General features: G+C 43.8%; 1 protein-coding gene across 3 annotated transcripts in view; it reads left to right on the top strand.

The window, feature by feature from the left end:
• Positions 1-22,896, top strand: part of mppe1 (metallophosphoesterase 1) — a 74,618-nt gene that overhangs the window by 38,689 nt on the left and 13,033 nt on the right. For all 3 annotated transcript variants that reach the window (XM_041190596.1, XM_041190595.1, XM_041190594.1), the window contains exon 7: positions 15,800-15,922. In XM_041190596.1, coding sequence (XP_041046530.1) covers positions 15,800-15,922 — 123 coding nt within the window. The remainder of the gene's footprint in view (positions 1-15,799; positions 15,923-22,896) is intronic.

The raw sequence follows: 22,896 nt of genomic DNA, 5'->3' as shown, positions 1-22,896 counted from the left end.
CAAGGAGGGGGGAGGTCCAAGGTTCAGGAGTCCGAGGTCAGGTCAGGGGTGGGGGGGGCTGAGGCCGGGTGGCGTCGAGTCGGGGGGTCCAAGGTTGGGTTGGGGGTGTTCCGAGGTCGGGTCGGGGGTGGGGTCTGAGGTCAGGGTCGGGGGTCTGAGGTGGGGGAAGTACCTAGCTGTGATTTAACCCTGTTTAGATCGGAGAATTTACCCAAAGCATAAATCCAGTTAGAAGGTAAGGGAATTGAACGTTGGGCTAGGTTTTCCCACTCTCCTTTCACTTCTGTCGCTTGTACTTGATGCCCCAGGATAATGCGATAAAGAACTCCTCACTGTCCTCGTCGAGGATGATGGGATGAAGGGCTCCTTACTGACCTTGTAGAGGATTTTGACATGATGGACGCCTCACTGTGTTCATTTGGGATAAAGGACTCCTCACTGTCTTCGTCCAGGAAGATAGGGTGAAGGACTCCTCACTGTGCTCATCCAAGATGAAGGACTCCTCATTGTCTTCATTCAGAATGATGGGATGAAGGATGACTCACTGTTCTCAACTGAGATGTTGGGATGAAGGACGACTTGCTGTCGTCATCTGGAATGAAGGACCCTTTACTGTCATTGCCCAGGATAATGACTGCTTCAATGGGCTTTTTCAAGCCCAGCAGCAGAAGAAGATTAATTTGTGATACGTGCTTGGATTTGTTGTCAGGGATGCAGGCAAGCTCCACTAGTAGCACTCCGATGGGAAGTACAGCTCCTTCACCCAGTGTATCCACTGCTGCTCTTTTGCTCAGCCTGGCCTGGGAGTTCCCTCCTCCAGCTATGTCCCATCTGAAGTAGGGGCACTGCAGGTTCCACCCCAAACCGAGCCCAGTGTCGGCCTAACTTTCGCCGACTGCCAACCTGGCTTACTGTGGAAATCCGCAAAATTATATTAAAATTGCAGGAGCTAGAAATCTTGAAATGAAAACAGAAAAAGCTGGCAAGGCTCAGCAGTTCAGGCAGCATCTATGGAGAGGGAAACAGTTAACAGTCAGGTTTGGGGAGGGTGAGAGGTTAAAGTATTATCTGAACTTGCCCACTTCTGCTTTTCGAGGAGATGGGACTGGAGGGTGGTGGGTGGACAGCCAACCAGCTCCCAGGAGCTGGGTTGACAATTTAAATATTATGATGAGGTTGTGTGCCTCAATTTTATGCACCGTTTGAAAATTAACCTAGTCTTCTAGATCTCTTCCAGCGCTGCTGAGTACTTCCTCACCCTCTGTTTATGTCAGGCCATCAGAATTGAAAAATGTTTGACATTTAAGCATGTACAGGATCAAGAAAAGAACAAAGGGGCTTCAGTCTCTGAGCATCAGAAAATCATGGAATGGTTAGAGCACAGAAGGAGGCCATTCATCCCATTGTGTCCATGTTAGTTCTCTGCAAGAGCAAGTCACCTAGTCCCTTTTCCCCGCAGACCTGCAAACGTTTTCTCTTCAGCTAATTATCCCATTCTCTTTTGAAGGCAACAGAAAAGGGAGTTCAGGTGCAGATTAACCATGATCTCATTCAATGTTGGACTGGCTTGAGGCCCTTAATGATTTCCTTCCTATGTTACTATGGTGAAGTTACCACACTGCTGGTGCTCACAGTGATTTGTTCCCGATTTGAGTTTCTACATTTGCTCTTCTGTGGTTGTGGTTAAACTTTAGACCTGGTGTTGCTGAATGCTCGCAGCACAGATAACGCAATGTAAGTTCTGCTCTCACGGCTGAAATACAAGCTGAAAATCACATTGTGTGCTTTAAACATGGAATGTTTAATGGGGTTCCTGTGAAATTACTTGCTCCTCAATTTAGCAGAAGTATTATCTCATTTATTATCTATGCTGTGGTCCTTGTAACCCGATCTGACAGTTACAGGAAATGAGGTTTTCTTTTCATTTCAGCGGATGGTTTAAATTAAAGGAAGTGGAGGTGGAGAAGAGATTGCTACAGTCTTCCCGAGATGTGGGGGGAGGTGCCAGAGGATTGGAGAGCAGCAAATGTGCCACCCTTATTCAAACAAGGGCGTAAGGACAGTCCTAGCCACTACAGGCCAGTTAGTTTAATATCTGTGGTGGGTAAGGGAAAAAAAATCAACAGGGACTTGGAGAGGTTTGAGTTAATTAAGGAGAGCCAGCATGGATTTGTAAAAGGCAGATCATATTTGTCTAATCAAATACAATTTTTTTGATGAAGTAACAGAAAAGGCTGGTGAAAGGAATGCAGTGGATGTTCTCTATATAAATTTTAAGAAAACATTTGACAACCTACCACGTAAAAGGCTGGTTAAAAAGGAATACATAAGAACATATAATCTAGGAGCAGGAGTAGGCCACTCAGCCCTTTGAGTCTGCTCTGCCATTTAATAAGATCATGGCTGGTCTGATTGTAACCTCCACTCTACATTCTCACCTACCCCCACTAACCTTTCACCCCCTTGCTTATCAAGAATCTATCTACCTTTGCCTTAAAAATATTTACTCTGCTTCCACTGCCTTTTGAGGAAGAGTTCAAAAGACTCATGACCCTCAGAGAAAAAATTCTCCTCATCTTTGACTGAAATGGGCGACCCCTTGTTTTTAAACAGTGACCCCTAGTACTAGACTCTCCCACAAGAGGAACACCTTCTCCACATCCATCCTGTCAAGACCTTTCAGGATCTTATATGTTTCAGTGAAGTCACCTCTTATTCTTCTAAACTCCAGTGGATACAAGTCCTCGTCTGACCAAGCTTTCCTTATAAGACAACCCACCCATTCCAGGCATTAGTCTAGTAAATCTTCTCTGATCTGCTTCCAATGCATTTACATCCTTCCTTTAAATAAGGAGATCAATACTGTACACAGCTCTCCAGATGTGATCTCACCAGTGCCCTGTATAACTGAAGCATAACCCCCCTACTTTTGTATTCAATTCCCCTCACAATAAACAATAACATTCTATTAGCTTTCCTAATTACTTGCTGTACCTGCATACCAGCCTTTTGCAATTCATGCATCAGGACACCCAAATCCCTCTGCATTTCAGAGCTCTGCAATCTCTCACCATTTAGATAACATGCTTTTTTTTCCCCTTCCTGTCAAAATGGACAATTTCACATTTTCCCACAGTATACTCCTTTTGCCAGATCTATGCCCACTCACTTATCCTATCTATATCCCTTTGTAGCCTCTCCACATCTGACTACCCTACCTATCTTTGTGCCATCAGAAAATTTAGCAACAATACCTTTGCTCCCTTCATCCAAGCCATTGATATGAATTGTAAAAAGTTGAGGCCCCAGCACTGATCCCTGTGGCACATCATACGTTACATTTTGCCAACCAGAAAAAGACCCATTTATGCCTACCCCCTGTTTCCTGTTAGCTAACCAGTCTTCTATCCATGCCAATATGTTACCCCCTACAACATGAGCTTTTATTTTCTGCAATAATTTTTGATGTGGCATCTTATCAAATTCCTTCTGGAAATCTAAGTACAGTGCATCCACCGGATCCCCTTTGTCCACAGCACATGTTATTTCTTCAAAGAACTCCAAAACATTTTGCTGAAAAAAAAGACACGTCTAAACTTTGTTTTGTACTCATCAGGACACTTTGCAAGAATACCAATATCAGGGGAAAACAACAATTTATACTGTATGTGAAGGGAGTGCTGATTGGTTGGCAAGTGGCGTTGTCATGGAGAATGCACCAGTGTGGTGACTGACTGTTAATTGCCAAGCATTGTTTGAAATTTAAACCAGGCAGCTTGACCCTGATTGGGTAATGCATTGCCCTGAGGAATGAGTCAGTGAATGGCTGTCACTTATTTTGTTTAGCTGAAACAGGCGCAATGTGTGTACACGTTCTTTCTGTCTGCAAAGAACAGGGCCCTGTGTATTAATATATGTAGCTTCCAGTACACAGAAATGCGGCACATTGTGTGCCTAACTGACAATCTTAAATTGGTTGTCAGCGTAATTCTTAGCACACTGAGGATTATTTTGTAAATGGTGTCCAGTCATGGAATCACATCTAATGTTGGACACTGTGGTTTGAGTTTTGCAAGCACGGGCTGGTTGTGTACGGTCTGTACCTTGTCCATTGCAAACAGTGGCTGGGACATGTTGCTTGATACAATCCGCCGGTCTTTGGGACGTACGGCCTACATACCTAGCATCACACTGGCACTGAAATTCATATACCACATTCCTCATTTGTGTGATAGGCAGAATGTCTTTTTGGCTTGATGGCAGCATCCTGTTAGTGGTGAACACCACTCATGTTGCTACTGCATAGTAACAGCGTGAAACAGTTAGCTTCACCTGTTGCTTAGATGTTTCAGTTACCTTGTCTTACCAGGGTAAAATGAGGTAGACTGGGTAATTTACAGGGCCAAAAATGATGGCCTTAGGCCTGTTCATGAGTTTGCATAATATACAGCTTGAAATGATCTGATCAGGGTAGCCATTATCCTGCAGTATGCCTTTGATGTGCCCTATTTCAGCATCAAGCTTGCACGGTGAGCAAATGGCTTGGGCCATATTTACAAGGTTGTCAATAAGACCAATCTTATAGCAACTTATATAGGAACTGTAAGAATCCCAATGCGTATACTGACCAGTGAAGGTAAGCTCGCGGTGGGCCGTGGTAGAGAATCCCCTGGCAGATTTCTCAAGTAGTACATCAAGGAAGGGGAGTTCATTTGACTGCTCCATTTCAAAAGTGAATTTGAGCACAAGGTGGAACCCGTCAAGACATGTAAGGAAATTGTTACATGCAGCTATGGATTTAAATATAGCAAACTTTTCATTTACATATTGTAAATATGCGAGGGGTAGGAGGTCAGGTGTTATTCTATCGAAGACACGTTTCTCATGGAACCCAGCAAAGATGTTTGCGAGAGTTGGGCCTAGAGGGGATCTCATGACAACACCATCTATTTGGGCATACATGGTGTCATTAAAACTGAACTCAACTGCGCGAGTTACTGAGTTCATACATTCAATGAATACTGATTCATACAATGGTGGTGGGTATAGATCACCATGACATAGTGCTGCAATGCAAATACCTATGGCTTCCTTGGGTGGAACATTGGTGAATGGGCTAGCAATGTCAAATGAGCACATAGACACAGATTGCTTTCGATATGCAAGTCCTGTATGACCTTCGCAAATGTGAAGGAGTCCCCCACTGTATATGTGGAAAACTTGGTCAGAACTGGTTGTAACAATTCGCCCAACCATTTGACCAATTCATGCTGTGCAGAACCGGTTATATATAAGATGGGGCCTAAAGGGACATCACTTTTGTGTGTCTTGGGTAGCCCATACATATGCAGACATAACAAACTCTGAGGATGAACCCTGTCATATATATCAAGCGGTAGTTCATCGCTCTTACACAAGTCCAGCAAGCTTTTTTTTTAGTTTACTTCGAAAAAAGCTGTTTGGTCATGTTGAGTGGCGGGTAAATGGATGTGAATTGGGACCTGCCATTAAGAATAGCGCGCATTTTGTTGATATAGTCACGCTTGTTGAGGATGATAATTGCTGTCTCTTTGTCAGGTTTACTGATGTGTATGTCCGGGTTGGTCTTAAAGCCTCTCAACGCTCTAAGATATTCGCGTTGCATGTGAAAATTAGACAGATCTTTTAGAATTCCACAGTATGTGTGTGCTAGATCAGCTAGGCGCGCTTTCAAGGATTCAATGTCTTCAGTGGACGCTGGTTTGTTGCAGGATAATTGGGAGTAGAGGAGTTGGAACTCAGCAAATACCTCTTCCAGTTTGATTTGGGACGAAGCCATCCGCAAGAACGAGCCCCTCACTTTCTGAGAGCACATGGTCACAGAGATTTGTTATGTTTTTTGTGGTGTCGTTAATTGTATTGCCAAACCGCTTCCATGTAAGTGATTTATGGTGCAGACATGTTTCGAACGGATACTGTTTATGGTGCAGTCATCTATTGAAGCAATATAGCTGCATAAACGGATCAAGTCAAAATAGGAAAGAAATTTGCACACTGCAGACCAAGCGCAGTGAAGGGCATGGTGTAAATTGGTAACCCTATTACCAACCTGTTCAGTCTCATCTCGCATAAACAAACACTCGCTTGCTGTCAGTCACCATCACTGCTGCATTCTCCATGGCAACACCACTTGCCAACCAATCAGCACTCTCTGCACATACAGTATAAATTGTACTTTTCCCCCTTATATTGGTATTCTTGCTAAATGTCCTGAAAAGCACAAGATGAAAAGCTTAGACGTGTCTCTTCTTTCAGCAGTACTTAAGTTCTGTGCTACCAAATGACTATTTGAACTCCAATAAATCGGTTAAACATGATTTCCTTTTCACAAAATCATGTTGCCTCTGCCTGATTACCTTGAATTTTTCCCAGTGCCCTGCCATAATGTCGTTAATAACAGCTTCTAACATTTTCCCTATGGCAGATGTTAGGCTAATTGACTTGTAGTTTCCTGCTTTTCGTCTCCCTCCCTTTTTGAATAAAGGAATTACATTCACTATTTTCCAATCTAATGGAACCTTCCCTGAATCTCAGGAATTATGTTAAATTTAAAACCAATGCATCAACTATCTCACTAGCCACTTCTTTTAAGACCCTAGGATGAAGTCCATCAGGACCCAGGAGCTTGTCAGCCAAGTTACTCAGGACAACTTCCCTGGTAATTGTAATTTTCCTGAGTTCATTCCTTCCCTTCCATTTCCTGATTTACAGCCATTTCTGGGATGTTACTCGTATCCCCTATAGCGAAGACCGATGCAAAATGCTGGTTCAATTCATTTGCTAATTTATTTTCCCTTATTAATTCGGCAGACGCTATGGAACCAATGCTCACTTTGTTAATTCTTTTCATTTTTAAAAAATATCTAAAGAAAATCTTACTATCTGTTTTTATATTTCTAGTTAGCTTCCATTAGTCCTCTAATTTTTCCCTCCTTATCAATCTTTTAGTCATTCTTTGTTGTTTTTATATTCTGTCCCATCTTCTGACCTGCCAACCATCTTTGCACAATTATATGTTTTTTCTTTAAGTTTGACACTACCTTTAACTTTTTTAGTTAACCATGGAATGTGGGGGGTCCTCTTGGAATTTTTCTTTCTCGTTGGAATGTATCTATTCTGAGTATTCTGAAATACCCCCTTAAATGTCCATCATTGCATCTTTATTGACTTATCCCTTAACCTAATTTGTCAGTTCACTTTAGCTAGCACTGCTTTCATGGCCTCTTATTTGACTTATTTAAGTTTAAAATACTAGACTTGGACCCATTCTTCTCTCCCTCAAACTGAATGTAAAATTCAAACATGTTATGATCACTGGTACCTAGGGGTGCCTTCACTGTAAGGTCATCAGTTAATCCCATCTTGTACAATACCTGGTCTAGTATAGCCTGCTGTTTGGGTGGCTCCAGAACATGCTGTTTTAAGAAACTAGCCCGCAAACATTCTATGAACTCCTCATCTACACTACCTTTGCCTATCTGATTTTTTTCCAGTGTATATGTAGAATAAAATCCCCCATGATTATTGCTGTGCATTTCTGATGAGCTCCCATTATCACTTCCTTTATGTTCTGTCCTACTGTGTAGTTACTGTTAGGAGGTCTGTATACCACTGCTACAAGTAACTTCTTGCCTTTTATCATTTCTCATCTCTATCCAAACGGCGTCTACGTTCTGGTTTCATGAACTTAGGCCATCCTTCTCTATTGTGCTAATACCATCATTAATTAACACAGGCACCCCTCTACCTTTTCCTAGCTTCTTGTCCTTCCTAAATAACATGTAATAGGATGGTTAATACCTAATCAGAAAAAAATCTGGCTTAAGAACAGATGTGGAGAACTTTGACCCAGAAGCAGTACGGTTAGGAAAATTTGCAACTTTTCAAAAATGCTTGTGGAATCTGCAATTATTTTAAAATATGTTTGAAAAGGACTTTTAGGAGTTTGCATTAATTGTAAAGGGATCAATTGGAATTTCCTTGGCTATTAAGGAATACTGGTCCATGTGATACTTGACCTGGAAGCAGTACCAACAGAAGGAGGTTAAGATACAGAAACCGTGTGTGGCCAGGCACACAGGAGAGCGACAAGCAAGAGAGCTGGTGGCTTAAGGCGATCAGCACATAGATGCAGACACAAAGAGAAAGCAGACGGAGACAGAAAGAGGAAAACAGAATTTGTGGTAAATGGCTATTTTACAGACTGGAGGATGGTAGACAGTTTTAGGGCCACTTTTTTGCTATCTATAAATGACTTGGAACTTGGAATACAGAGTAGAATTTCATGCGAACATACAAATTAGGAGCACGAGCAGGCCTGCACTGCCATTCAATAAGTTCATAGCTGATCTGAATGTAACCTCAACTCCACATTCCTGCCTACCCCCGGTTACCTTTCACCCCCTTGTTAATCAAGAATCTATCTAGCTCTGCCTTAAAAATATTTAAAGACTCTGCTTCCACCACCTTTTGAGGAAGAGAGTTCCAAAGACTCTCAACCTGCTGAGAGAAAAAAATTCTCCTCATCTCTGTCTTAAATGAGCGACCCCTTATTTTTAAACGGTGACCCCTAGTTCTAGATTCTCCCACAAGAGGAAACATCCTCTCCACATCCACCCTGTCAAGACCCTCAGGATCTTAAAGGCTTCAGTTAAGTTGCCTCTTACTTCAAAATTTAAAAATTTGCCGATGATACCAAATGTGGAGGAGTGACAAACAGTGGCAGATGGAAGTTAATGCAGAGAAGTGGGAAGTGATGCATTTTGGCAGAAGGGTTAGGGAGAGGCAACATAGACTTAATGGCACAGTTCTAAAGAGTGAATAGGAACAGAGAGAGCTGGGGATGAATGTGCGTTGATCTTTGAGAGAGTGGTTAGCAAAGCATATGGGACCTTGAGCTTTATATATAGAGACATTGAGTACAAAAATAGGGAAGTAATGTTAATCCTTTGTAAAAGCCCTGGTTAGGTGACAAGTAGAGTACTGCACCCACACTGATCACCACACTTAGGATGTCGGGTCCTTGAGGGGGGTGCAGAATGATTCCAGGGATGGGGGAGTTTCAGATTATGAGCTTAGGTTGGAAAATCTGGGGTTGTTCTTCTTGGAGCAATTTGATAGAAGCGTACAAGATTATGACACATTTGGATAAGATAAATCAGGAAAAACTGTTCCCATTTGCTGATGGTACATGCACTAGCGGACACAGATTTAAGGTTTTGGGCAAGAGCTGCAGGGAGAATGTTAGGACTGGAGGAAAATGTTTACGCAGTGTGTGGTAATGACCTGGGTCTTGCTGTCTGTGAGGGTGGTGGAAGCAGAAACAATCAATGATTTCAAAAGGAAGGTATTTGAAGGATTTGGAAGCCTGCAGATCTTTGGGGATCGAGAGAGGGACTGGGACTGATTGGTTTGCCCTACGGAGAGCTGGCATGGACTCGATGGGATGAATTCTATGCCATAAATGACTCCATGGCATGTTGGAATTAGCACACTTCAGGACCTCTGAGTTGGTGACCTTGACCTGCCAAGAGATGCTGAGGGCACATCTGAGATAGCGAAGGTGGAAACTGCCTTTTCTCCTGCCTAGCATATGTTGTCCAGGTCTCACCACTGTCGAGGAGTACACTGAGGACACAGGCTTAATGGACTCACAGCTTGGGGTTCTCAGTCAGGTTGCTGTTGTTCCATATTCTCTTACTCTCAGCTTGGGCATAACTGCAGTAGCTTTTATGATGCATGTGTTGGATTTCACCATCAAGTGACAGATTGCTGGTCATTGTAGAGCCTGGATATGTGAAGCTATCATCAACCTCCAGTGTCACATTGTCAATGCTCATTGATGGTGGTTTAGAAACATCCTGAACCATGACATTTGTCTTCCCGATGCTCTTTATAGGAGTGAGAGAGTCTGTCCATTTGCTGCTGTAGGTGACCCTCAGTATGGAATGCTAGTGTGGCAGTGTCAGCATACAGCAACTCTCTGATGAGGACTTGGTGTATTTTTGTCTTGGATTTCAGGCGAGCAAGGCTGAATAGCTTCCCATCAATTCTAGTATGTAAGTAGACACCCTCTGTAGATGACCTGAAGGCTTATAACAGCAGCACAGAGAAATATATGCCAAACATTATCAGTGCCAGAACACAACCCTGTTTGACCACACTATGGATCTCAAATGGTTCCGATGTGTCCAGACTCTAAGTGAAAATATAAATCAGTGATAAATGTTTAGCTAGGGCAGTATGTTGTCTCTTGAGTTCAGCTGTTTACACTTTTCAATGCAAAAAGCTTATTTAATTAAATGTTATTCACAATGGCTGATTGTCAAGCCCATGGTTGCGATTCTGTAACACATCAAATTTTGCTTAATATAGAGATAGGTAATGGCAGTGTGAATCACACCAAAGGCAATTTGACATTGTTTCAATTCATCTTTTACACCTTTCCATGAATCAGATATTAGGCTCTGGAATTCCCTTTCCTAAGCCTCTTTGTGCCTCCACCCCTCTCTCCTTTTAGAGGCTCCTTAAATTCTACCTCTTTGAGCAGTCTTTGCTAACGTGCCCTTACCTGGTTCTGTGTCGAATTTTGGTCCATGTAGCTCCTGTGAAACGCCTTGTGATGTTTCAGTATGTTAAAGGTACTATTATCAGATGTGACATGAGAGAATAAGAAAGTTATGCAGTAAGTTGGTGAGATCTGGAACGCACTGCCTGACATGATGTGGAAGCAGATTCAGAAATTTCTTTTAGAAGGGAATTTGCTTTAAACATGAAAAGAAAACTTTGCAGAATCATGAGGAAATCTAATTGGGTCGCTTTTTCAAAGAGCTGACACAGACATGATTGGCTGAAGACCTCCTTCTGTGTTATCGTTCTATGATTACACAGAATTAGATGGAATATACAGCACAGAAAGAGGCCATTCGGCCCAACCGGTCTCTACTCGTGTTTATGCTCCACATGAGTAGAGGGGTCTATTAAAGCTGCTGGAGAAAATTGGCTGCCTGCCGCAGCTGCTCAGTGTGATCTCCTCTTTCCATGACAGCGTGATGGGTAAGGCTGGCTATGCTGGGGCAATATTGGAAATCTTTAAGGTCCACAGTGTGGTCAAACAGGGCTGTGTTCTGGCACTGACACTTTTTGGCAAATTCTTCTCTTTACTGTTGTCATACGCTTTCAGGTCATCTACAGAGGATGGCTACTTTCCACCTTTGCTGTCTCAGCCATATCCTTGGCATCTCTTGGCAGGACAAGGTCACCAACTCAGAGGTCTTGGGAGCGTGCCAATTCCATCAACGTACCCTCATTGCTAAGCCAATGATGTCTGCGCTGGCTTGGCCACATTCCTCGAATGGATGATGGCTGTATATCCAAAGGCCTTGTGTATGGGGAACTGGCCACTGGGTCATGATCTCCTGGCCATCTGTACCTCCACTACAAGGGTATTTGCAAGTGAGACATTGACAGAATCGCTGACGGCTGTGACATCTGGAAGCTGACTGTTTCAAAGACAAAAGTCGGAAGACAATAAAGCGGAAAGCTCCGCTGGCCAAGAAGAGGGCCTAGAGAAGACAGAGGCCGGTGAATCCTGCACCACCTGAGTTCCACTATGTTCATCTGCAGCAGAGAGTGCCATGCTGGAGTGTGGCACCTGACCCACACCAGGTGATATTTAACACATGATTTAACCAAGGCGCAAGCTATAGCCTCAGAAGATGGAAGGCTGCCAACCATGGCACAGAAACCTGCCATTCTGCCAACTAGTCAGTGGTGGTGTTTTTGCTCCACATGGGGTGGTCTCCCATTTCATCGATCTCATCTCAGCCTTTCAGCATATCTTTCTATTCTCTTTCCTTTCATGAATTTCTCTAGTTTCCTTTGGAAAGCGTCTAAGCTATTTAACTCAATCACTTCATGTAATAACGAGTCCCATTCTAACCACTACGCAAATAGTACAGAAATTCCTCCTTTTTGCCCTATTGGTTTGATCAGTAACTCTTATATAAATGCAATTCATTGTTTGGTAGTAGAGAACTTGAGCATTGCTGAAAAAAGCGATATGTCTAGGTTTTTTGTCTTGCGCTCATCAGGAACTCACAAGAATCCCAATATAAGAGGGAAAACAACAATTTATACTGTTTGTGAAGAAAGGGCTGATTGGTCGGCAAGTGGTGTTGCCCTGGAGAATGCACCATTGATGGTGACTGACAGTGAGTGAGCATTTATGTGAGATGAAATTGAACAGATTGATAATAGGGTTACTAATTTACATTGTGTCCTGATGAGTGCAAGATGAAAAGCTTCACTTTTTTCGGCAATAAATGCAATTGGTGGTTGTTTTGTTGGATTGTCTCTACCCTTGATGTGTTCTGCTAAGGCATCATTAAGCAGTCTTGTAGAAGTTACCAAGCAGTCTTTATTAGCATTACTGAACTATTTACAGTAGAGGGTACAGGTATGGAGAGGACTCCATGGCATGTCCTTACATCTTGCTACCTAGCTCTACCCTGCTGAGCTAAGTTCTAGGTCGGATGCCTTCTTTCATCACAGGGTTTGTTCTGGCACTGACAGGACAAGGTCACCAATCACCGGTGGGTGATACTATATTCAGCCCCAGGTTAACCCTTAATGTACTGGATCGTTCTCCTTCCCTCCTAAACCCCCACCCCACAAAAGTCTTTATTCCCTGATATAGACTGATGATAGTTACTTACTTACAGTTTGATTCAAGTCTTGTGTTGTCATAAGGCTTGTTGCAACTGTAACTACTCTAACTGTAAACTGCTTCATTATTAACATTACAACATTAATAGCAGGTATTAACAGAGTTCATCTACTCTGTCTCCCCCTTTCAGGCCTTTCACGTCGGGGTTTGAGGCAGTCTGGAGGTCTTGTACACTTGCCACGTTTCGTTTGCCGTCTGGTGGGGAGAGTGGTAGGATCTAGGGGCTGTTGGTCTTGGTGGTGAGTTGTTGGTTGGAGCCGAGTGCAGGCATGGCTTTGTGAGCTTTCCACCATTGGCGAGTGTTGCTCCATGCCTGTTTGGTTGGGTTGCTGCGGTGGTTGTTTGGTACCGTGAGTGGTGGTCATTTCTTTCTGGGAGTCGGATTTGGTATCCACCAACTGTCAATTACGCCCCTTCTTCTGCCTTTTCCAGCCTCTGGAAGCCTTCTGGGGTTGAGGGGAGCCATAAATGGAAGAAGAGTGTGGAGGCAGCTCACCTTTGTTGAGTAGTGTTTGCGTCAGGCTGCTACCTGGTTCCAGTGGACTCTGTGTTTTCATCACACTGGCTGGCAGTTGCTGGGGCCACACATAGGTCGTCATTTCAACCAACTGCACTGTAGTCGCTGGTTGAAACGGAGGCTGTTCTGGCAGTAGTTCTGGTTCTAGTGTCACCTCCACTGGCGGTGCTGTGGTTCAGTTCGGGGACCTGAAAAGGAGAAGAACAGATCTGCTAAGGAGAAGAACAGACCTGCTCCACAAGCAGAAAAGAGAGGTGACAAACAAAATCAACATTGAGTTGCTGTTTTGTCGCTGGGCTTTCTGGAGGATGGCTTTCTAGCTGCGTGGAGACTGTGGTTCTCTTCACATCTTGTGCCAGTTGAAGAAGGCCAAGGGCTATGCAGGTGTCTCCACTGAAGAGTGAAAAGGTCTGCCTCGGATGAGGTCTGATTGTGTGCATAAATTCTGTGATCTGTTTTTTGCTGTATCTTATTGGCTCTTGAATCATTCCAACTCCCCCGTCACCGTAGAGTGGGGTGTTCATGGTTTGGATCCAGCAGTCTTGGAGTCACTCTGGCGCCAGAATCTCACTTGAAATTGCTTAGATGGCCGTTTACTGAGATGTCCACGTTCCAGAAGGAGGAGCCGTATCGTCTGATGTCGCCCAAGATGAAGGGCAGTGTCTCTTCTGGGTTGGTGGCCTGGACTTCTCAGATTGCCTGTGTGGTGCAGGGGACGCAACTAGCATGGCCTGCTGAAGTGCCCCTGTTTGTGACAGTAGAAGCATTTAGCAGCGCTGGACAGACATTGGTCCTCCCCGTGGGTGCGCATCGCCCCGCAGCGCTAGCACGGTCGTTTGGCAGAGTGGTTGGGTGTTGGCTTACCCTGGCTCAGACGGCCTCCGTGCTTCTGTGGCCACATGTGGTGGACCGAGGTGTGGTTTCTGCCCCATGAAGTGCTCTCATCTCTAGGAATGGTCCGATGCTGGTCTTGCAGCTCGGACAGCCTGACTAGCTGGACACCCTTGTTGAGAGAGAGGTTTTCCTGGGCTTGGAGAAGGTCAGAGAGTGAATCGTCCACGATACCCACCATGATTCTGCCTCGGATGAGTTCTGATTTCAGATCTCCATATTCACATCCGTGTGGTAGAGGTTGTTGATAAAGGAATAAACAGGCTCCCCAGGCTGTTGGGCACTCCTGTTAAATTTCAAGCATTCCAAGGTCTTGTTGGATTGCAGATTGGATTTTAAAACATCTTCAAATTTAGCAGATGATTCATCTATGGCATGCCTGGCAATGATATTGTCTGCCATCAGTACAATTGAATAAAGTAATACGCTAACTTATTCTGTTTCTAACTTTTTATTTAACCCTGCAGCTGTGCTATATCTGAGGAACCTTTCTCCAAAAGCTGCAATTGTGAGATTGGTCCTGTCCATAGGTAAGGCATATTGGGGGTGGCAATGACAAACTCACTCATGGTTGAAAAATTTTAAAGCATAGGTGTCCCTTTAAGAGGTTGGAGTATTCAAAATCATGCCACCAGTATTGCTGTTGAGAAGATTTTCATGAGCTTCAGACTTTTGTTGCAACCTTTAAAATGGCGGCGACAGGCAAGGAGAAGGAAGAAGCTATAAATTGGCCACAGGTCGGATTGCAACTGTGGGTCAGTTGAATGGTGGTGGACTGCCACAGGTCAGGTCCATGTTGGGAAAACAGAAGTTTCACTGGCCAAGAGGTCAAAAATTTTGTGAGGCACTTGGTCTTTCGCTTAAACGGGGGTTTCTGCGTGTTCAATGATTATTTTTCCTCTTTTTTTACACTCTGGGCTGGGGCACAAGTGTAGGGGTCACCAAGTTGGAGGTCAGGCTAGCAATGAATGTGCAACTGAATTTTCTGCCTGACTGACTTTTAAAAGAAATAGTTCATAGCATTAGCTTTCCTGGAATTGTAAAAAGGTTGTAACTCAATCTGCTGGCTGCTAGATCTGCTTTGTTGAAGCTGCTTTGACAGGGTTCCAGGGGAGACTTTTGCTTGAGCTTTTTTCCTGCTGCCGGGATCTTCTGTCTCTGGAGCTTTTCAGGTGAGTCTTCTCAGCTGTTTGCTTCTGGAGTGAGGTTATTTCAGAGCAGAAATTCATTGCTGGTGTCCTCTTCTTGATTTCTTCAGTATTTTTATGGAGGATGTGGATTTTGATCTTCAGCTACCACCATGATCTGTTCTGTTGTCGCTACCCATGGTGGGACACCATTAAGCAGTCTTGTAAAAGTTACCAAGAAGTCTTTATTAACATTACTGAACTATGTGCACATTTATAGTAGAGGGTACAGGTATGGAGAGGGCTCCATGGCATGTCCTTGCACCTTGCTACCTAGCGCTACACTGCTGAGCTAAACTCTAGGTCAGCTACCTTCTTATCATCACCAGTGGGTGGTACTGTACTCAGTCCCAGGTTAACCCTTATTGCACTGGATCCTTCTGCTATGTTTGTTGTTGTTGAATTAATCGTTTTCCTGTTTGCATTTAACTCTTCCAGCATTATCCTCTATATCGTGTCAGTGACGAGGAGTGTACGGGTGAAGACTCTGCATCTCCTGAGGAAAAGAAGCTGCTATTCCGTGAGAAGTACGACACGCTGTCTCTTGAAGCTTCCAAAAAAGTAAGAAATGCAATGATTGATGTGCGGCACAGGAGCTGTAGACAAGTCTGTTTGGTAACACCACTTTTTACAGGGCACAAGCAGTGTGGCACTGCCCACTGAATACTGTTCAATTGGATAAGGTGGAAGTAAAGCAGAGTCTTACAGTTAGTGTTATATTTGTGTAACAGCCATGGTTCAGTGGGTAGTACTCTGTCCTCAGAGTTAGAACTTATGGGTTGTGGTACCACTCCTGAGACTTAAGCCACAGATTGAAGCTGATTCTTCCCTTGCAGCACTGTGAGAGTGCTTCACTGCCAGATGTGGCGTCTGCCAGATGTGGCGTCTTCCAGATAAGACATTAAACCCAGGGTGTGCCTGTCTCTCCAGTGGATGTAAAAGATCCCAAAGAGGAGCAGCAGAGACCTGCTGACTAATATTTGTCTCTTGACCAACAATATCCAAAATAGATTACCTGGTCATTATCACATTGATATGGGAGCTTGCTGTGCGCAAATTAGCTCCCATGTCTCCTACATTACAGCAGTGGCTAGACTTTATTGGATGTTAAGTGCTTTTGGATGTCCTGAGGTCATGAAAGGCACTATGGAAATGTACGTTTTTCCTTTTCTTTGCAGGTTTTACCTGATATTTTTCATTCTAGAGGAGCCTCCAATATGTGTTGTAATGGAGGAAATCTTCCCAACCCTTCCCAATTGATCCTGGTGGTTAATAGAAATTGATGTCGATCCTAGTGCCCCTGCATTCTGTTCTTGCACAGGAAGTACTAGGCTGAGAATGCAATCCGAGGAACAAAACAAACATTTTAAAGGGGATGGAATACACATGGCAAAAAGAATGAACAGTTAGCTTCCTGTGAAAATTCTTGCAGATTGGCAGGACGGTAAATATTTGGTACAGATGATGCCCAGAGTCTTTTTCCCATTGCTTTTTAATTTTGTCTGTGAATACTGTTTGGTATAATTGTGTATCTCTTCTCTCACATTTCTACCAGCAGTGTGTAAGAAAGCTGAGTTTTGATAGAGTAACATAAATATGTGCCAAGGGACCAGACATTAAATCCGTCCTTGAATTCCATACTGAGGAACTACCTGTAGTTTGACCCGTCAGTGTAGGTTTCTAAGTATGAATGATGCCTGATTTGGCTGCTCAAACTCTCTTACATTTAACTCGGTTTCAATCACCTTAACCTGGTGAATAGGTAAGCTAGCTCTTCCTTGCCAGATCATTGAGAGACAACAGCACCAAGGGTGGACCTGCACCACATGGACTGCAGCGGTTCAAGAAGGCAGCTCTCCACCACCTTCTCAAGGACAGCTAGGGATGGGTAATAAATGCTGGTCCAGCCAGCGAAGCCCCCAACCCGTGAATGAATGAAAAAAAACAGGTCACAAGCCATGCAGTGCACATTATTGGTTACAAATCACAACTTTACTTGATGAAGTGCCGTCAGGGTTACCTGGCAATTGAGTAGCAGATCATTAATGGACAGAATTATTTAACAATTGGAATGGCAAAGCTTCACAGGCAATTCAATGCATCGTTGTAAATCAGTGCTAAGGGTTGCTGAGCTTTAATGCTATCAGTCACCAGAGTCTTAAGGTCATAAATTGGAGAGATGACTTTCAGAGTAATTCCTTAGTCAGCTGATAAGTCTATCAAATAGCTCATTTGTTTGTGTGATTAACAATGTTAAGAACGTAAACAACCTCATTTTCAAGTGGCTTGGTTAAGTCACTCTCCTTCCTTCCCTGGGACGTAGCCATTTGTTTGTAGAGTGTTGAGTAGATATAACCCCTTGTGCTAAGATTTTTTTCTTTCTCTGCTGCCACCCTGCCTCATCATTTAAGATGTTTGGACTTGAAGCGTGATGCAGTTTGATGGACAAATTGCCGCAATTTTGAATGATCGGTAGCAAGCTTTCCCCAGCCATTAATGTTAATGCTGCTGTGCTTCAAGGAGAGTTTGTGTCTTTGTAGCGTTTTCTCTGTCCTCTGCAGAACGTTGGGCACCTGAGAGTTGAGAAAGCAGGAGCTGGCTGGGGCCACAGTTTCCAGCTGTCCAGACAGTGTCCAGTCCGTTGTAGTTGCTTTTGCAGGTGTATTGCCTGAAGGCTTGTGGAGCTGGCATCAAAACTGGCATTTGTTTGACGGTCCTCCACCACCTTAAACATTCACTCCCACATCACCGGCACACAGTGGCAGCAGTGTGCACCATATACAAGATGCACTGCAGCAATTAACCAAAACTCCTTTGACAGCACCTTCCGTAGGAACATAGGAGTAGGCCATTCAGCCCTTTGAGTGTGCTCCACCATACAAATAGGTCATGGCTGACCTTCTACTACAATTTTCCCTGCACTATCCCTATATCCTTTGATATCATTAATACCTAGAAATCTATCCATCTCTGTCTTGAACATACTCAATGAATTAGCCTCCATAGCCATCTGAGGTAGAGAATTCCAAAGATTCACTACCCTCTTGTTCTAAGATTGTGTTTCCTGATTCTAGACCCCTCCAGCCAGGGGAGACATCCTTCCTGAATCTACCCTGTAAAGCCCTGTAAGAATTTTATTTGCTTCAATGAAATTACCTCTTAATCCTTCTAAACCCTGGAGAATACAGGCCAAGTCTCCTCAATCTCACCTCACAGGACAATCCCACCATCCCAGGAATCAGTCTGGTGAACCTTCCTTGCACTACCTCTATGGCAGGTATATCCTTTGTAATGGGGCTAAGACCTCACACTCTATGGGCAGAATTTTGTCCTTGATGGGCGGGTGGGCCCCACCGGCTCGGCAGTGGGTGGGCATCTGATCGCCGCCGCCGAAACGGGCCCACCGCCGTTTTAAATGGGCGCTATGTGCTTCCTGTGCGGGGGAGGGGGGGTGATTCCCCAATTGTCAGAGTGCACTCCTTCACGCATGCGTGTGAAAGAGCATACATCTCTCTGAGGCAAAGTGCTGCCTCAGGGAGATCGCTGAAAGGCTGGCAAATATAAAAAATAGAACAATAAAAAATTCATTAACATGTCCCCCTCATGTGAAAATGTCACATGAGATGAGACATGTTAATGAAATACACAAAAACGTTATTAAACGTTTTTAAAACCGCGTTCAAACCTCATCCCGCCATTGGATGAGGTTTGTGAAAATAAATCGCTGCCCATTGGGCCCATGCGCCGAGCCGAAGTTCCTGTAGCTGGGAGAACCACTTATACTGTCTTGCTGTACTGCAAAGCTCAGTCTGCCATCTTTCCATCTACCAAGCAACAGCACAGAAAAGGGGCACTGTCCAAATTTGAATACCTGGCCCCCATCTACACTGTGTTTCTACTACCCACAAGGCTAATTCATCTCTGTATGCCTATCTCATCCTGGAAGTCATCTCTACCAGAAAAGTGAATTATCCAGCATCAGTTATCAACCTGCCAGCCTCTGTGTAGGAATAAACCATTGGACTTTGATTCTGGGCTCTGGATTCCAAGGAAACAATAATTATTTTTTCTCTGTGGCCTTTGCCCTGTAAATCTTTCTTTCTCTATCCCTCTCTATTATTGTTTGAATGAAAAGGAGACAACGTTGTGACCCTCCTCCTATGTTTGAGTGTGTGCAAATAAACTAAACCCTGAGTTTATCCTAGCTCAAGTTTGCTGTGGGGTTATTAATAGAAAATCACGCCAAAACCGAGGGGTCAGGATATATGTCATGGCTTATTAGTGGGGAAGCAAACCAAAACACCTTTCTGTTTAAGGGTGGGTGGTGAGGACAGAAATCGGTGCTGTTTAAATTAAATCCCCCCCCTTGTCTATAACACCTTCCTTAGGTAAAGAGACCAAAACTGCACACTACACTCCAGGCGTGGTCTCACAAGGCTCTATACAATTGCAGCATGACTTATTTACCCCTGTACTTAAATCTTCTTGTGATGAAGGTCAACATACCATCTGCCTTCCGAATTGCTTGTTGCACCTACATTTTAAGCTTATGAGCAAGGACACCCAGGTCCCTTTGGACATCAACACTTCCCAATCTCTCACCAGATAAGTAATATTCTGCCTTTCTGTTTTTCTTATCAAAGTGGATCACTTGACATTTTTCCAAATTGTACTTCATCTGCCATGCCATTGCCACTCACTGAGCCTGGTTAAATCCCCTGGAAGCCTCTTTGCATCATCCTCACAACTCACCTCTCCACCTAGTTTTGTGTCATCAGCAAACTTAGAAATATTACCTTTGGTCCCCACATCCAAATCATTGATATTTATTGTGAACAGCTGGGGTCCAAGCACTGATCCTTGCGGTCCCCAACCTTAATCTGAGAAAGGCCTGTTTATTTCTACTGTCTCTTTTCTGTCCATTAATCAATCCTCGGTCCATGTCAGTATATTACCCCGAGGAATCCCACACCAGTCTTTGAGCCATGCATTTAACTCTCTAATCTTATTTACCCTATGCCAACTTGTTTGTGGCTCATGTAATAATTGAGATTATTATCTTTGCTGTTCTGCTTTTTAATTTAGCCCCTTGTTGCTCATACACCCTCAGCAGAACCTGTTTCTTAGTCCTACCTATGTCATTGGTATGTGAACCATGGCAACTGGATCCTCCCCCTCCCACTGCAATTTCCTCTCCAGCCCCAAGCAGAAGCTCTGAACCTGGCACTGGGCAAGCAACACAGCCTTCTGGACTCTTGTTCTCAGCTGCAGAGAACTGTGTCTATCCGCCTGACTATACTGTCCCTTACTGCCACCATGTTCACTTGACTGGCTTCCTGTACCATGGTGCCATGGTGAGTTCACTCATCCTCTCTGCAGCCCCCCCACTTTCGGCTGTACAGGCTGCAAGAACCTCAAATTTGTTGGACAATTGCAAAGGCTGAGGCTCCACCACTTCTGCCTTTTTGATCCCCATGCCTGCCTTGCTCGGAGGCACGCCCTCCTGTTCCTGACCACTGATCAAATCAGAAGACTCTAACCTAAGCGGTGTGACCCCCTCTTGGAACAATGTGTCCGGGTAGCTTTCCTCCTCCTTGATGTGTCACAGCTCAATGACTCTGAGCTGAACTTCCTCCAGCTCCAGACACTTACTGCAGAGGCTCTTGCCTTGGATCATACAGCTATCCACAAGCACCCACATCCTGCAGCTTCCACGTATCACCCACCCTCCCTTTTTATAGCATTTAATTAATCAAATAATTATTTTTACTGATTAAATGTTAATGTCTCTAGCCCTGCTTGTGTTTATCATATTATTTCAATATATGTTCTACTTTCCTTGATTGAAATTCTCCAGTTAAAATTAATAGGAAATACTCACCAGCTAATCTAATACTTTACTACTATTAGTAAACCATGTTCTACTGAAAAAACCTTATAATTATAAGAATTACCTGAGTTTTTAAAGGTAAAAGAGAAAAACACTCACTGACCAATCACCTACCTGTTTTCCTGTGACGTTACACTTGATTTTTCTCAGAACTTGGTCGGTCCGCTCTGGCCCTTTTATGAAGTTTCCTGGCCTGCTGCCTTCGGGCTCCAAGTGTCTTTAGAAGTTAGCCACTTAAGTGAACTGTGCCTCCTTCCTTGCTGCGCTGAATTCCCTCACTCACCAAATTCCCAAGCTCTCACTCTGTGTCTAGCTGCATTCAGTGACAAGCTGCTGCCTTTGTGCGCTGAACAAGACCATCTATATTTATACTAGCTGAAATTCTGCAGAGATAAGTCAGCACTGCTGGCTAGAGAAACCAGTTCGGACTAGCTTCATAATTGACTAATTGCAGCTGCCTCTCCAATATAGAGCTTGTTTATCGCCAAGACTGAAAGAAACAACTTAAACAGTAAATTTTAGCTAAATGCAAACTAGACTAGATTTCAGAAGAGATTAACCCTTAAAATTAACCATTAAATTTCCCTTACCAAATTCTCATGCTCTGTGTGTAGCTGCACTCAGTGATGAGCTGCAGTGTCCATGCTTGCTTACTTCCAAGCCTGTGACCTCTACAATTTGGAAGGATGATGGTAGCAAGTGCAGAGGAACACTACCACCTGCAAGTTCTCCTCCAACCCATACACTATCCTGAATTGGAACTATATCACAGTTCCTTCACTGTCAAAATCTGGAACTCCTTTGCTGACAGCATTGTGGGAGTACCTGCTTCAGCTGGACTGCAGCAGTTCAACCTTCTCAGGGGCAATTAGGGATGGGCAACAAATGCTGGCCTAGCCAGCAATGCCCACATCCCATGAAGGAATTAAAAAAAGAAACACAATTTAGGCTAACCTCTTATACTTCTTCATTAAATGTACTTTGAACTGGTAACAGTGCCATTTGTACGTGCTAGAGAAGACAGACCTGCACTGTATCGTGCCTATCATGGATTCAGGATAACGTGAAATGCTTTACAGACAATGCAGTACTTTTGAAATGTAGTCAGTATTGTACTGTGAGAAATAAAACAGGACAAGGCAACTCCCACAAACAGCGTGATAGTCAGCAGATAATCTGATTTACTGATGTTGGTTGACAGATAAATTTAGGGGAGACAGTGGCAAAGTGGTTTTGTCACTGGACTAGTAGTCCAGAGCAGTGACAAATGTTTTGGGACATAGGTTCAAATCCCACCACGGCAGCTGGTGGAATTTGAATTCGATTAATCAATCTGGAATTAAAAGCTAGTCTCAGTAATGGTGACTATGAAACCATTGCCGATTGTTGTAAAAGCCCATCTGGTTCACTAATGTCCTTTAGGGAAGGAAATCTGCCATCCTTACCTGGTCTGGTCTGCATGTGACTCCAGACCCACAGCAATGTGGTTGACTCTTAACTGCCCTCTGAAACGGCCCTCGCTAGTGATTCAGTTCAAGGGCAATTTTGGATGGGGCAACAAATGCTAGCCTTGTCATTGATGCCCACATCCCATGAAATAATTTTTTTAAAAAAACTTGCCAATACTGGGATAACATCTCTCTGA

The sequence above is a fragment of the Carcharodon carcharias genome, chromosome 6, assembly GCF_017639515.1.
Source record: "Carcharodon carcharias isolate sCarCar2 chromosome 6, sCarCar2.pri, whole genome shotgun sequence".
NCBI lineage: Eukaryota > Metazoa > Chordata > Chondrichthyes > Lamniformes > Lamnidae > Carcharodon > Carcharodon carcharias.
Note: the sequence above shows the minus strand (reverse complement) of the source record. Positions and strands in the feature narration are given on the sequence as shown.